The sequence below is a fragment of the Osmerus mordax genome, chromosome 7 (genome assembly GCF_038355195.1).
Source record: "Osmerus mordax isolate fOsmMor3 chromosome 7, fOsmMor3.pri, whole genome shotgun sequence".
In the NCBI taxonomy this organism is placed as follows: Eukaryota; Metazoa; Chordata; class Actinopteri; order Osmeriformes; family Osmeridae; genus Osmerus; species Osmerus mordax.
Window position 1 is genome coordinate 10,953,720 of NC_090056.1, and position 14,638 is coordinate 10,968,357.

General features: G+C 45.9%; 1 protein-coding gene across 6 annotated transcripts in view; it reads left to right on the forward strand.

The window, feature by feature from the left end:
- The window catches only part of LOC136945484 (IQ motif and SEC7 domain-containing protein 1-like), a 77,340-nt gene extending 62,826 nt beyond the window's left edge, over nt 1–14,514 (forward strand). For 5 of the 6 annotated variants that reach the window (XM_067239328.1, XM_067239333.1, XM_067239330.1 and 2 more), the window contains 13 exons: nt 447–720; nt 890–2,163; nt 2,808–2,969; nt 3,300–3,422; nt 4,003–4,169; nt 4,415–4,554; nt 5,301–5,330; nt 6,113–6,238; nt 6,484–6,583; nt 6,838–6,999; nt 7,434–7,610; nt 9,395–9,444; nt 10,879–14,514. In XM_067239328.1, the coding sequence (XP_067095429.1) occupies nt 447–720; nt 890–2,163; nt 2,808–2,969; nt 3,300–3,422; nt 4,003–4,169; nt 4,415–4,554; nt 5,301–5,330; nt 6,113–6,238; nt 6,484–6,583; nt 6,838–6,999; nt 7,434–7,610; nt 9,395–9,444; nt 10,879–11,403 (3,310 nt within the window). In that variant the 3' untranslated portion in view covers nt 11,404–14,514. The remainder of the gene's footprint in view (nt 1–446; nt 721–889; nt 2,164–2,807; nt 2,970–3,299; nt 3,423–4,002; nt 4,170–4,414; nt 4,555–5,300; nt 5,331–6,112; nt 6,239–6,483; nt 6,584–6,837; nt 7,000–7,433; nt 7,611–9,394; nt 9,445–10,878) is intronic. The other variant, XM_067239331.1, reaches the window with a different exon arrangement.
- Nucleotides 14,515–14,638: the final 124 nt, after the last annotated feature.

Sequence of the window (14,638 nt, forward strand, 5' to 3'; positions counted from 1 at the left end):
GATCAGCCTCCAACAAAATGTATAAAAGCCTGCTGTGTTTCTTTCATTTATATAGACTGGTTATTCATCTGTGTATTCCTGAGACAATGATTTATGGTCATATTTCCAATAATAATCATGGAACACCCACTCAGAAGCACTCTAATCAACACATAGCGTTTAGTGTTTGGTAATGTAGGCTGTATATCTCAAAGTTGTGGGATCAGCACTTCTCAGAAATCACTGCAGTATTTCCCCCAATCCACCAACAACTATTGCCGTTTGGTTATGTAATGCCGTTTCAAAAAACACAAAACATGGTCATACTGAATCCACCAGTGTTAAGCGCAGTCCATTGTTTTTGTGTCTGGGTGAGTCTTTTGAACTCTAAATGATATGCACAGTGTTGTTGTTGTGTAGTGAGAAAGAAAAGCCTGAGTGACCATGTGTCCTCTGTCTCTGTGCAGTGTGGAAGGGGATGCCAGGCCCAATGAGACTGGTCCGGACGGAGGAGCCAGCTACGGCAGGGGGCCTGTGACCCACGGCTCAGCCATCAGCCCTGACCGCTTCGACGGCCCGCACTACGGCCACAGCGTCCAGCCGGGGCCCCAAAGACCCCGAAGGCCCAAGCTCCAACATTCCCAGTCCATTCTCCGCAAACAGGCTGAAGAGGAGGCCATCAAGCGCTCCAGATCGCTCTCTGAGAGCTATGAGCTCTCTGCTGACCTCCAGGACAAACAGGTACGAGAACATTCTGTCACTGTACTGTATGACACACAAAGACAACGTATCTCTGTCAGTGTTGTCTCTACTATTGTATCTTCTCACTGTCCTGATTAACTACATACTCTGGTCTTTGGGAAAATGAATGTAGACAGCTAGTGATGTGTGATGTCCCTGTGTTCCTCAGGTGGAGATGCTAGAGCGTAAATATGGTGGACGCTTCATAACCCGGCATGCAGCCCGCACCATCCAGACAGCCTTCCGCCAGTACCAGATGAACAAGAACTTTGAGCGTCTCCGGAGTTCTATGTCTGAGAACCGCATGTCCAGACGTATCGTTCTGTCCAACATGAGGATGCAGTTCTCCTTCGAGGGCCCGGAGAAAGTCCACAGCTCCTACTTTGAGGGGAAGCAGGTGTCGCTAACAGACGATGGCACCCCCCTGGCCGTGGTACAATCCGAGTGTGGAGATATGGAGGTCCACCACCAGGCTAACCTGGCCACTCACCCGGCCTCCCAAAACGACCTGACGGACGCCATCACGGAGCTAGAGGATGCTTTCTCCAGGCAGGTCAAGTCTTTAGCAGAGTCTATAGACGATGCCCTGAACTGCCGCAGCCTGCAGGAGGACGAGGTGGATCCTGAGGCTATGGGCCCCGAGGTGGGCCTGGAGGTAGCCTACCAGGTCAAGCCCCACCGTGGAGCAACCGGGCGCATGAGGGATGAGATGATGGCGTCTTACAGTGATGTCACGCTGTTTATTGACGAGGAAGACCTGTCCCCCTCCATGGCGCTCTCGCGGTTAGGTGACCAGCCCTCAAGCACCGAGTCGGACCCGCGGCTGCGCTCGGCCAACTCCTCCCAGGAGTACTGGCCCATGGACCCCAAGGACGAGGGCCGCGACACAGACACCAGCTGCCGCAGCACGCCCTCTCTGGAGTGCCAGGAGCAGAGGCGGAGGGTGGACCACCTGCCCCTGCTCACCATCGAGCCCCCCAGCGACAGCTCGGCCGAGCTGAGCGACCGCTCCGACCGCAGCTCCGTCAAGCGCCCGCCGGCGTACGAACCTCACAGCCACATGGTCACCTCGTCCCAGGCCAGCCCCAAACACATCTCCCACGGGCCGCCCCCTCGGGCGCCCTCCCGCGACGACGAGGCCCCGCTCCGTCACCGCCACCGGCAGCTGGAGAGCCATCTGGCCATCAACGGCTCGGCCAACCGGCAGAGCAAGTCCGAGTCGGACTTCTCCGACGGCGACAATGACAGCATCAACAGCACGTCCAACTCCAACGACACCATCAACTGCAGCTCCGAATCGTCGTCCAGGGACAGCCTGCGGGAGCAGACCCTGAGCAAGCAGACCTACCACAAAGAGACCCGCAACAGCTGGGACTCGCCCGTCTTCAGCAACGACGTCATCCGCAAGAGGCACTACAGGATCGGCCTCAACCTCTTCAACAAGTAGGTGTTCAACTCCGAGGGAGCAGCCCGGCACTGATTAGAGTGATTAGCTCCTTCTAGAACTGGAGAGCAGCGTTGACAGAGGCTTTGTATAAAAGCAGGGGTGACGTAGAGTAATCAGCTTTATTAGATGTGAGAACAACACAATCAACAGTAATCAGACTAATCCATTCTAATTCTCAAGGTTGCAAACCCTCGAGGGAGCTTGAAATTTCTAAGTGTTTTGGATGAGGGGTTTGAATGTAGAATGGCTGGCAGACATTTGCTTGCTTGGTTTATGCATGTCCATGCTTGTTTACGACACTGTGAACGCAGTTCACTTAATAGACATAGTCATAGACTTTAGAAGGGCGCATATTTCGACTCTATTATGTCAGGTATCTGCATGCTCTGCCCTCTGGTGAATGTTTAACCAGGTTGGAAGTCACTCCCTCTCAGCCAGAAAGGCAAAAACCTCTCTTGACACTCTTGTTTGATCCAAAGCCTGGTGGTACAAGGAGATATCAACTTTTGAACATGGAGGTATCATGTTTAATGGCATTAACCCCATGAGATGGGTCACTTCAGGCCTTGAAATCTGACTACTTTTCCTTATCTGAGAATGACATTTGGCACCTAACCTGACTGTGTGTGTCTGTTTTCAGGAAGCCAGAGAAAGGTATCCAGTACCTGACAGAGAGAGGCTTTGTCCCAGACACACCAGTGGGCGTGGCTCACTTCCTGCTCCAGAGGAAGGGCCTGAGCAGACAGATGATTGGAGAGTTTCTGGGCAACCGGCAGAAACAGTTCAACAGAGATGTATTAGAGTAAGTATGAACTTCAGTATGAATTACTTTCTTACTAGTTGCCCAAGCACAAGGCTTGTTATAGACAGGCGACGAGGCTAAGGACTTGTGCTGCCAGTGTGGCCTGTTATACCCAAAGTCAACTGCTGTCAAGCACACAGATCTCTATAACTCATGTAAAACTAGGGCATCTCAGATTCCCCATCTCATGTTCTTTGTCACCACCCCCCCAGACTGTTATTGTCATTAGAGCTTGCTGGACACAGAAGGGTAGTATACTGTGGATCTGCCCATGTGTAAAAAATAGTCTCTGCTTCATATTTCTCCTGTGTGTGTGTGTGCGTGTTGCAGCTGTGTAGTAGATGAGATGGACTTCTCGTCCATGGAGCTGGACGAGGCCCTGAGGAAGTTCCAGAACCACATCCGTGTCCAGGGGGAGGCTCAGAAGGTGGAGCGACTCATTGAGGCCTACAGGTAAAGAAGTTATTCAAAAACATTACAAAATACAGAAACAAAAGCACACAGACAGACACTCGCAGCCATACAGTTAGTTGTTGCCGTGTCATATGACTGAGCTTTTCTACTACCAATGTCTGCAAACTGCTAAATTGCTGTGTGACCTTCATCACACATCATGTCTTCAGGCCAGACAACCTCTCTATTCCCAAAATGTAAAATAGGCTGAATACTACATGGTAGTAATGAACGTTTTTTTCTGTTTCTGCATTGCATTTGCAATCAGCACTGAGTGGTTATCAACTAGTGTCTTGCAGTGCAACTCCCAGTTGGCAGTGCTGGATGACTTATTGATGTGTGGAGGGACTTAGTGCTCCATATTACTTATGCTTGAGTAGATAGACCAGTTCCTCACGCCATGCTGAGAGGTTGATGGTGACATTGCACATCCACACCACCATCCCAGTCAGCAGTCACTGTCCATCACCTAGGGGTTTACACCCTGCATATCACACTTTACCGCATTTCTTTCACCAGCAGAATATAAATATACTCATTATTTTACTGATGCGTCATTCCCCTCTCTGCCTGTCTTCAGTCAGCGCTACTGCATTTGTAACCCCACGGTGGTGCGACAATTCAGAAACCCTGACACCATCTTCATCCTGGCCTTCGCCATCATCCTCCTCAACACAGACATGTACAGCCCCAACGTCAAACCGGAGAGGAAGATGAAGCTGGAAGACTTTGTCAAAAACCTCCGAGGTATGTCTGTGAATGTGTGTGTGGGTGGATGTGTGTGTCCCTGTGGGTAGGTGTGTGTGTCTGTCTGATTGTGTGTCTGTTTGTGTGTGTATGTAGGTGTGTGTCTGTGCGCGTGTGTATGTGTGGGTAGGTGTGTCTATGTGGGTGTGTCTGTGTAGGTGTGCGCGTTTATGTCTGTGTGTGTGTGTGTGTGTGGGTACGTGTGTGTGTTTCTGTGTGTTTAACCTATTGTTGCTCCCCGTCAGGGGTGGATGATGGGGAGGACATTCCCAGGGAGACTCTGGTAGGCATTTATGAGAGAATCCGGAAGAGAGAGCTGAAGACAAACGAGGACCACGTGTCTCAGGTGCAGAAGGTGGAGAAGCTCATTGTGGGAAAGAAACCGGTGAGTTACTCTCAAATCCTACCAGGAACCAAGGCTCATTCCTACAGACGCTTAAACGTGTGTGAAACTGGGAGGGTAAAGCAGGTTTCCCATCTGTCTGCATTGAATATCATCATGACACTTAATGTAGCACCTCTCTCGGTGTTAATTTGAGCGCAAGCCTCCTCGTTAGCATTCGGTTTGAATGTGAGCAAGGGCTTTGTTCAGTGCTGCCTGGTGCCAGCCTGCAGTCACGTTACTGCTGGGACCTTCATGCTGGTGCCTTTCATGTCTCCCGAGACCTTCTGAGGCAGATCCATCCCCAATGAAGAACCCAACCTCTCACAGGGTCCAGACAATCCCATAATATTCCTACAGTAAATCCTCCCTGAGTCATGTAGAGAGAATGTTATATTGTCTGACAATACCCTCTTCAGTCACTCTTCATCTGAGGACTCCCAACACAGAACTGGGACGTCAGACTTCATCAGACTGGGGGCTTCAGGATATATTGTTTCAGCTGCGATAAATAACCGCTACTGCGTTCCAGATCAAAAGTGGGAGCGCCTTGTTCTCTTAATGAAATGGGTTGGATGTACACTACACACACGAGGCTCAGAAGAGAGAAATGTCCCACATGACCCCATAGCTGACACAGAAACACTAAATGAGATGAGATAGTTTATAGGATTATACCATGTTGTGGACCAGAGTCATTAGCAGTAATGAGAACCTCCCTTTGATCTTCTCTCTGTCTCTCGTTTCAGATCGGATCTCTACACCACGGCCTAGGATGTGTAAGTACAGAATGACAGAAGTCATTTCAATCATCTCACATCCCAGGGGGAAATAGTAATAGGCGAAATACCAAGGACTGTACGTGAATATGGCTTTTGCTATATCCATATCAAGTAGAACTGGGTTTCTTGAGCAAGCAATGCTGGCAACTCCCCCCCCCCCCCCCCCCCCCCCCCCCAACAAAAAAAACTAAGCCCACAGGGAGGTCAGCAGTCTGTCGTCAGTTTCTCCTGTAGACAGAGTCAACAGATATAAATACCTATGTGGCAGTGAGCTGCAGTGTTTACTGACTTTGTGCTGAGCAGGGTATAAATCCCTGCCAAGCAACAGACCACACAGACGTCTCACTGGCATATATACACTACGACATAGTCGTGCATAGTGGATCTGCAATGTTCTGTTGCATGATCACCCCGCACATGTTGATCTATGCCTCTATCTTTTCTATCAGATGAATTAGACAGTTTTATTATATATTTATAACCTGGTGTTAAAATTGTATGCACACATCTGGAGGAATACATGACACTTGTATCCAAGGGTACATTCTGTGTGATTAATATCACCCTGTTATAGAAACAGATAGTCCCATCCAAGATCAAAGCTTATCTGATGTTGTCAGCCAAATGGGCTGGAGGAGTCAATGTCCCTGGCTCAGTTCAGCTCCAAGCTATTTGACCTCTCTGCCCTCGCTAAAGCATAGCTCCAGGGAGGGACTGAGGTCATGGAGGGAGCTTTTCCTGAAACTGAGTGTGCTAATGCTTGTTGTGCTGCCCTCTAGGTGCTGTCCCTGCCTCACCGCAGGCTGGTGTGCTACTGCCGGCTGTTTGAAGTGCCAGACCCCAACAAGCTGCAGAAGCTGGGTCTTCACCAGCGGGAGATCTTCCTGTTCAACGACCTGCTGGTGGTAGGCTCCTCCGCTTCTCCCAGCCTGGCTCTGCTAGACCTCCACCCTGTGGCTTTGCTAGATATGTTCCCTGCACTAATGTGCTCATTATGTAGGCCAGAAAAAATCGAAGGAATCTGAAAAAAGAGTGAATTATTTAGAGATTCATAGAGTCTTGAACATGGTAACAGTCAGATCTTTCCTCATACGTTTTTCAAGTGTGCTTCCGTGAATAATCCCTGTTGTGTGTGTCTGTGTGGGAACAGGTGACAAAGATTTTCCAGAAGAAGAAGAACTCGGTGACATACAGCTTCCGGCAGTCGTTCTCTCTGTATGGGATGCAGGTTTTACTGTTTGAGAACCAGTGTAAGTAGCAGTAAGCGCCCGTAGCCTCTCAACATCGCAGAGTATTAACCCAGCATGTTTACAGAAAGCTTGGCATGCTTTAATTTAGCACAATAACACTTCTCACTGGAAGTGCAAATCAAACTAATGGACTGTAACAGTGTTTACGCTTTCAATACTTCACACAGACCTTCCTGGCGCCTTTAAACTTGCTTTTTGATCAATGCCCCGTGGTTAAAGGTCTCTCTCCCTGTCTGTGTTTTCGATTGGCCCAGATTACCCAAATGGGATCAGGCTTACATCAGCCATACCAGGTGCGGACATCAAAGTCCTCATCAACTTTAACGCACCCAACCCCCAGGACCGCAAGAAGTTCACAGATGACCTGCGGGAATCCATCGCTGAGGTCCAGGAAATGGAGAAGTACAGGATAGAGTGTGAGCAGACGCGTTCTCTTTCTCTTCTTTCTCATCTTTCCTTCTTTCCTTCTTTTCTTGGTCCTGAGCTGCCTTGGGCCAGTTAAACCAGTCACATTAAACAGGGCCTGGTCCTCATTCCTCATTCCTCTTTAGGAGGAAGAATGTTAAAAGAGTTCACAGATTTGTTACCACAGGGTGAGGTTTTTGTAGAAAGAGATGTATTAACAGGAACATAATCAGACTATTCTAAAGACTATTCTAAAGAGACTTTACAGAGATCAAATGCTAGGCAACTGCAAGATTACACACAATATTAGCATATTGGTTAAATTGTTGTCGCTTGTGTACTTTGAGTGATGAGGATTGTTCCAAGGACACATATACACACACATACAAACACGCTTCCAGTGTAGTCCTCACACCTAGGTGTGTGTGTCCGTTCTGCTCCACAGCGGAGCTGGAGAAGCAGAAGGGGGTGGTGAGGCCCAGCATGTCCCAGAGCTCTGGCCTGAAGAAGGAGGCGGGCAACGGCAGTATGACCCGTGCCAGCCTGGACGACACCTACACCATGGGGGAGGGGCTGAAGAGGAGCGCCCTCAGCAGCTCCCTGCGCGACCTCTCCGAAGCAGGTAACCACAGAGGTCACCGTCTCTGCCAGAGCTCCAGCCTGTCACTTAGCCTTCCTGATGCTGAGGGATCCAACCACATCATGTCCCAGTTATGCATAAGATGATCCCAGAGCTCTTCCCATGAAGCAGAACGCTTTCAGATTGGTAGAATTTTGAGGCATGGGCAGTGTGTTTTGGCTTGTAACGAGTACATTTGGATTACTTCATGTGTGAATTCCATCTTTTAAATCCACAGTTTGCCTTTATTGGTGGCCTATTTAAGATTCATTTGTTGTTACCAAGAGGGACTGCAGTATGGAAGTATTTGTGAAGAATGAAGTACTTGTACTTGTGTAGAATGTTCTTTGAAGTGGCTATATATTCACTGACGAATGGAATTCAACGATGGCTCTTATCCCTTCATATGGTAATTTAATCCAATTAGATATATCTGTTTTACAATGTTATGTGTCTCATTTTCATTCATAAGTTACTTCCTTATTTTTCCAAGCATTTCACAATGTTCCTTGTTTGTTACATGAATCAGTGATACTCATATTTGCCTCTCCGTCATTCTCTTTCATTTATATATATAAACTATCAATCCAACTGAATTTGAGGGTCATTCCATTCTCATTGTTTGTGAAATGTCAAGATTTGGTTCCAATTTCTACGTCAACAAACATTTCATTTCCATAAATAACAGTATGTAGCACATAAGCTCCAAATCGTGAACATTTCATTGATTCTGGGTCACACTTCTGTTACCTTATCCAGTAGTTACCATGATAAAGTAATGAAATCCATTATGGGGCTCTTTCTGACACCAGGGGGTACAATTGTTCTGTTCCAGTTATGATTTGGTGTATATCCATGGAGTACTTTTGAAGCTTAGTCTGTGTTGAAGTAGGCCAAAACCATGATGCTTCGGTCCTCCTGTTTCATGTTTTTGTATACTATGTTGAAGCACTAACCTTCTCAGTGCAGGATGTGGCATGATAGCGGGGTCATTCCTGTGTGAAGTATTTTTGTTTTTCTTTTCTTGCCATTTTCATCTCAAATGTACTTCCTGTTATTCCCACGCCCATTCAGTTTTCTCTCCTGCTCATGTGTAATAACTGGTCATGTTCTCATCGGCTGAGTAAGCCTAACATTGGCAGACTGCTCTGTTTGCCCTTCAGCCCTATATTTGCCTGTACATCCCATATGCAACAGCCATTGTATTGCTTTTGATGTTTCTCCTACCACTGGCGTTAAGCCACCCGAGACTCTCCCTTATGACAATCTACATCTTGTGACAACATTAAACTCCTGTTGCCACATTTTATGAGAATGTGTTGGTGAACTCTTTGTAGAAAGAATACAGAGATATTAGCCCTTAATGCTCAGTAGTTGACCCATGGGCCTCAGGTGAAATTGCACCTTGGTAAATCCCTTGGTCGGCAGGCAGAAGCGGTTGTGTTTTATTATTTTTTATAACTACTGGAGCATAGCAAAGCTCCAATTTAGAAATACGTGATACAGAACAATATTTGGTACATACAATAGTCTAACACAAGTTTGTTGGACAAGTCCTGTAGTAAATCTAGGTTAAGTAGATGTTAAAAGGACACAACTACACCACCCACAAAACCCACCCACCAATCCCTCACTCTCTCCCTGACCCCTGATCCACTGTGCCCTTGATAGAATTATGCTCACAACCCCTGCACTGCCCCTAGGGGATCGGAGGGCTGAATAAACCTCTGTAGTTGATCCAGGAGTGCTGTCCATCTCTAATCTGTGGTATTGCATGTCTCGGGCAGGCAAGCGTGGGCGCCGCAGCAGTGCAGGATCACTAGACAGCAATATGGAAGTAAGTTGGAAGCAGCTGGTATCCAAGCTACTCTCTATGTGATGATGTGCACTGTCAAAACACACCATTTATTTTTGGTATTGCACCCTCTCTGCTTCATAGACTCTCAGTTCATTTGTTTTTGATCATTTTTTTCTCCTCGGATGCCTTAACCACCTGCCTGCCTGGGTTAGTGTGCATGCATGGGCTGCCTGCCTCTGATGCTGCCCTGACTGGAAGAGAAAGAACTTGGTCATGTGGCCAGTTTGCCCTTTTTCTTGAAACAAGCATGACTCTACTAATTCCCCACTGATCCTTCTGTCTCCCCAAAGCCATCTGTATCTGCCATAGTTTACTGTCCTCTTCCATTCACTCATGTCCAGCTCTCTGACCTCTCTTTGGGTTTCTGCCACAGCCACTGAATATGGTAACTGTGTCCTGGTCTCTTTCCTGTCCCCATCCTAGAAGCAAGGTTAGGTCCAGGGAGGAACCCTGTGTTAGAAGCAGGACTCTCTTACTCAGACTGACGGGCTTCTTTACATACAGATTCAATAAGATGTGGATTTCATTCATCATCCTTCACTCATTCCATGTGTCCATGTGTTTGGTTAAAGTCTGGGACCCTGACATTTTTATTCCACTTTCAAAGAAGTCACAGAATCTCTTTCCAGCTGTAGATTAAGCATGTACCAAAAGGAATATGTATAATTCCTTCAGGTTGAAAGCAATCTGGTCTTGGAAAAGTTGGAACCAGAACAGTGGAAAAGTGTCCAGGCCACTTTGTGAAATGTGCACACCAGAGCTTCTGTCCTGCTGCCTATAATATTAGCCTACTGCTGTCAGTGGAATGCTAACCTAATATGGATGGAGAGGTTGCCTGTCACTTCCTCTGCATGTGTATTTTCTGCCTCTGTTGATTTTAACAAGATGCATGTGTGACTTTTGGCAGGTTCAGAAGGTGTTCAACATTGACAGCAATTTAATATGATGTCATGTTAACTCAGTATCAATTTGTTAGTTCCATTACTATTTTGTGTCATAGGCCTACATGGTGTATTTGACTGTGATCATTAATCTGCTCAGAAAACACAAGTCAGATTTCTACTAGACTTTTGGACTTTGAACCTCACCTTCTTCTGACAATTGACATTTTAGAATTGGTAATGCTGGTTTCTTCTCCCCTAACATTATATAAAGAGGTTAAAGCTGATTTTACCATTCATAGTCTGTCCGTCTGTCCTCCATCCTGAGATGAACATTTTTGGTTTATTTTTGCATGCTCTGTAACATTTTGCTTCTTGCTGTTTACTCTCACTCTCCAGGTTAAGTGAACCACCTCCATGAGTGGTGCAGTATGATTTGCCAAACAGCCGTAGTACAATTGTACTGTGTGTGGAGTTTTGGGCTTTGTCACAGGCACTGACAGGGCTGCTGTTACATTCCTCTCTCCTGCAGGGGTCCATCATTAGCAGCCCTCACACACGTCGGAGAGCCACCACCCCGCGCGAGGGCGCACCCCGCAGCCATCCCCCCATCCCCAACTCCTCCTCCATCCTTGGGTCCCTATTCAGCAGCAAGCGAGGGAAGCCCTCATCGCAGAGCCACCCTCCTATTCCTCCGCCCGGTCACCCCACCCTCATCTCCCACAAGCCCCACCCAGCCAACCTCCACCACACGGCACAGAGCGTCCACCCAACTCAAACCCAGCTGCACGGCCACCACTCCCAGTACTGCCAAGTCCAGCAGAACCCGCCCCCCTACCATCACCATCACCACTACAACCCCCCACCGCACACACAGTACCACCAGCACCCAGCCTACACCTCACACACACACGCACACACTCAGCACAGCCACCACAGTCAGCATTCCCATCATGCCTCACACTCCCAGCATGCTCCTCACCACCATAGTCAGCAGCAGGGCCCGGCACCTGGCGGGCCCAAACCTAAACACAGCGGCATCAGCACCGTGGTGTGACCTCCCTCCTAGAAAGAGAGCGAGAAAGAGAAGAAAAAGAGAGAGAGGGAGGGACAGTTGCTTACACCAAAGGGACGGTATGAGTTTATGGCCTGTCCACTGTGTTCTACTGCTGCTGTGCTGGGGCGGATTACAGGCCCCACCTGGATCCCCCCTTCACTACCCACCTAAAGACATGGAAACAAGACTGCAATCTTCCACACTGAGTCTTGGCTCAGCCACTCAAACTACAGGCATTTCTCTGTCAGGGTCTCAGGGGAGCATTTTCCAACAGGAAGTTACTCTCTCCTACTCTCCACAAACCCACACACACAACCTGGCCGTGATGGCTGAAGAGAAGTTGTCTTTTCTCTGCCAGCCCCTCTCCACTGCTCCATTCCTACAATAGTCGGTCTTCCCTTCGCCTGGGGAAGGCCTGAGAGAAGATGGCTGACTGTTTTCTCTGATGATGGCATATTATATTGTACACATTTGCTCTGATCTGAACGAGCTAACTTTCAACTCTCTGCTTTCTTAGGTTTGCAAATCCTATCTTCATTTTTTAAGAATGCTATTTGTTGTTGCCTCCTGTAGAATTCATGTAGTGAAAACGCTAGATGTAATCATTTCACACTAACTAGATCAACAGACAGGTTAACAACTGAGTAGAAAGTATCAATGGTAGTAGTTTTAGTGCTGTATTTACCGTAGATGACAGCTGTGTTGTCTCCTAGCTCTCATGAATAAATGTGCCAATTACTTATGCATAACCTATTTAGTCGCCACTTCATGTACAGTATATTGTGCGTAAAGTACTTTGTAAGATCATACTTACAACCATTATTATTATAATTGAAAATGAATTCTATCAGTATTATACTGACTCTATAGTAACAGGATCAATCTGAAGAGAGTGAACCCACATTTAGTCCGGCCATTAATAATCTTCTCTGGAGTTTGTTGCATTTAAAATGGAGAATGGCGATCTTCTAGAGTGCAGCTGTGGCATATGGGTATGGCTGGGATGACATTTTCTGTCATGACTGTCCTTACTTGTCCTTCATAGGTTGAGTGTGTGTGTCCCTCCCTGAATGCTAATGCTGGTATTATGCTTAGTACTGTTCAAAATCAGGAGGGATCAACTGAAGCCCGTTGGTGTTGAGCTTGTCGTCCCTGTTGAGTTATATTCTGTCCAAGCTTACAGCTGCTCCTTTCAGACACTTTTCAAGTATACTGTATTTTGAGGCCTAGGTCATGGACATGCAGTACACCTGGCTTTTGCCTTACATATATGCAGCAGCTGCATTCTTGACTCTTCAAAATCAAACAATTATATTTTTGAACTTTGCTTGAGTGTCATAGCTTTTTTTTCTCCCTCAAAACCCTTTCAAGTTAGTGACTGTATAGCTCTTAAGTAACTAGAGAGGTATTCTTGTTATCTTTGTTGTTATCCTGTGCAATATCTCTGGACTGATTTTGTACATTCAGAACAAGCAAAGGTTTCCTCCTGTTTTGTTTGTTTTCACGACATGTCGTTTATTTATTTCGTTTTGGCCCCTGTCATTCTTTCTCAGTGGCTTAATGTGTGACTGTATTCATGAGAAGAACAGTCCTGGAGTTCAGTGGAATGTCTACTAAGTGATTTTGCATGTAATGTTATTGATGTGAGGCTATCCTCTGCACATGTATAACAAATCAGTGTTACCATGGCGAGTTAAAGTGCAATCATGATCAGAAGTGCAGACTAGTATTGCTAGTGTGGGTCATCATATTGTCCGGAAAGAGATTCAGGTGAAAAATATCTTCTTTTTTCCATTTCAGAATATATAAATACCTACTTACACCATTCACAATGGAAAGAGGAATGTGTGTGTATATATTTTAATAAAGGAATATGCTTCCCTCTGGGCAGAACAGAAATATTTTGCTGGATAAGCACATATGAACGCTTTCTTTTTCAGGAAATGCAGAAATACAGCATAGAAATGCAACTTAGCAAAGGAAATGGGTATATGTAAAGAACAATAACTTTCTACATTCTACAAATAAGAGTATATTATAGTGTGTAAATTAGTGAAAGTCAATTGTTTGTCCCAATATCAGGGTGTACATGTATTTTAACATTCACTAAGAAAACCTGAACCATAAGTCAGACTCACTCATTTCTGCTCTTATTAGACAAGTTGTATTATAAGGAAATTTAGACATATTAACATATCTAATTTGGGACATTGATGGTCAATTGAATGTGTCTTTCTATTGATTTCCTATTTCTTTTTTAACTAAATATTTAAAACAATGTAAAGACAAGCGTACGTTTCTGTTAATATACAGTATGTTATTGTGCTTCAGATGTCCTCAGTTATCTATGTAGTGTGAGAAGATACCCCAACAATGCACTGCATGTATCTGATGCATCGTGTCTCCTTTCACTGTGAGCTGACCCAGAAAATCAGCCTGTAAAGTTTGACCTCCATTTTGTTTAGATTGACTTTGAATCTCCAGATGTTGACTTGCTCTTGCTGTTCCATGTTAAGCTGAATTTTAGTGGAGCACAGCATGCATCTCATCTACATAGCCATTGTATAAAGAACAAACATAAACACGGTTGCACTTATCTGAGGGCTCTCATTGTGTAAATAAGGGTGTGGATTTATTTGAAGGAGGGTTAAGACAAGAAGGGACCAAGTGGGAGATAAATGGAACTGTACATAGTGTTTATATGATCACTTATCTAAACTGATATCTGCAGTAAGGATCAGGGTGTACACCCATCAACTCATAGGGGAGAAGAAAGGGGGAGGGGTCCTAATTAGGAACATATCGCTTATCTCTCTGCCTCCACCTTTAGTGAGCTCTTATTTGTTGTGGATCTCAAAAGACAGACTGTTATAAGTTTCTCTGCCTATTAAACACACACACACACACACGTTCATCCCAATGTTACAATGCTGTTCTGTCAGGCTCATTTTAAGAGACACATAAAAAAGGGAAAGTCAAGAGTGGCCTCATTTCAATGTGCATTCTGTTTGTACAGTGAGTAGTGAGTCAGTAAGACCCCTGTTATTGTAAAATTCAACTGTGACATTGTTGAGAACGCTAAATAAACAAATATATGACTTATGGTATTCACATTTGTCTCTTACGTATTGAATAAAAATACTGTTGGATTTGTCATAGTATGCCACATAAAACTGTTATCTCATATAATGTGTATCGACAACTACTGACAATCTTGGTTTCTGACTGCAGATTT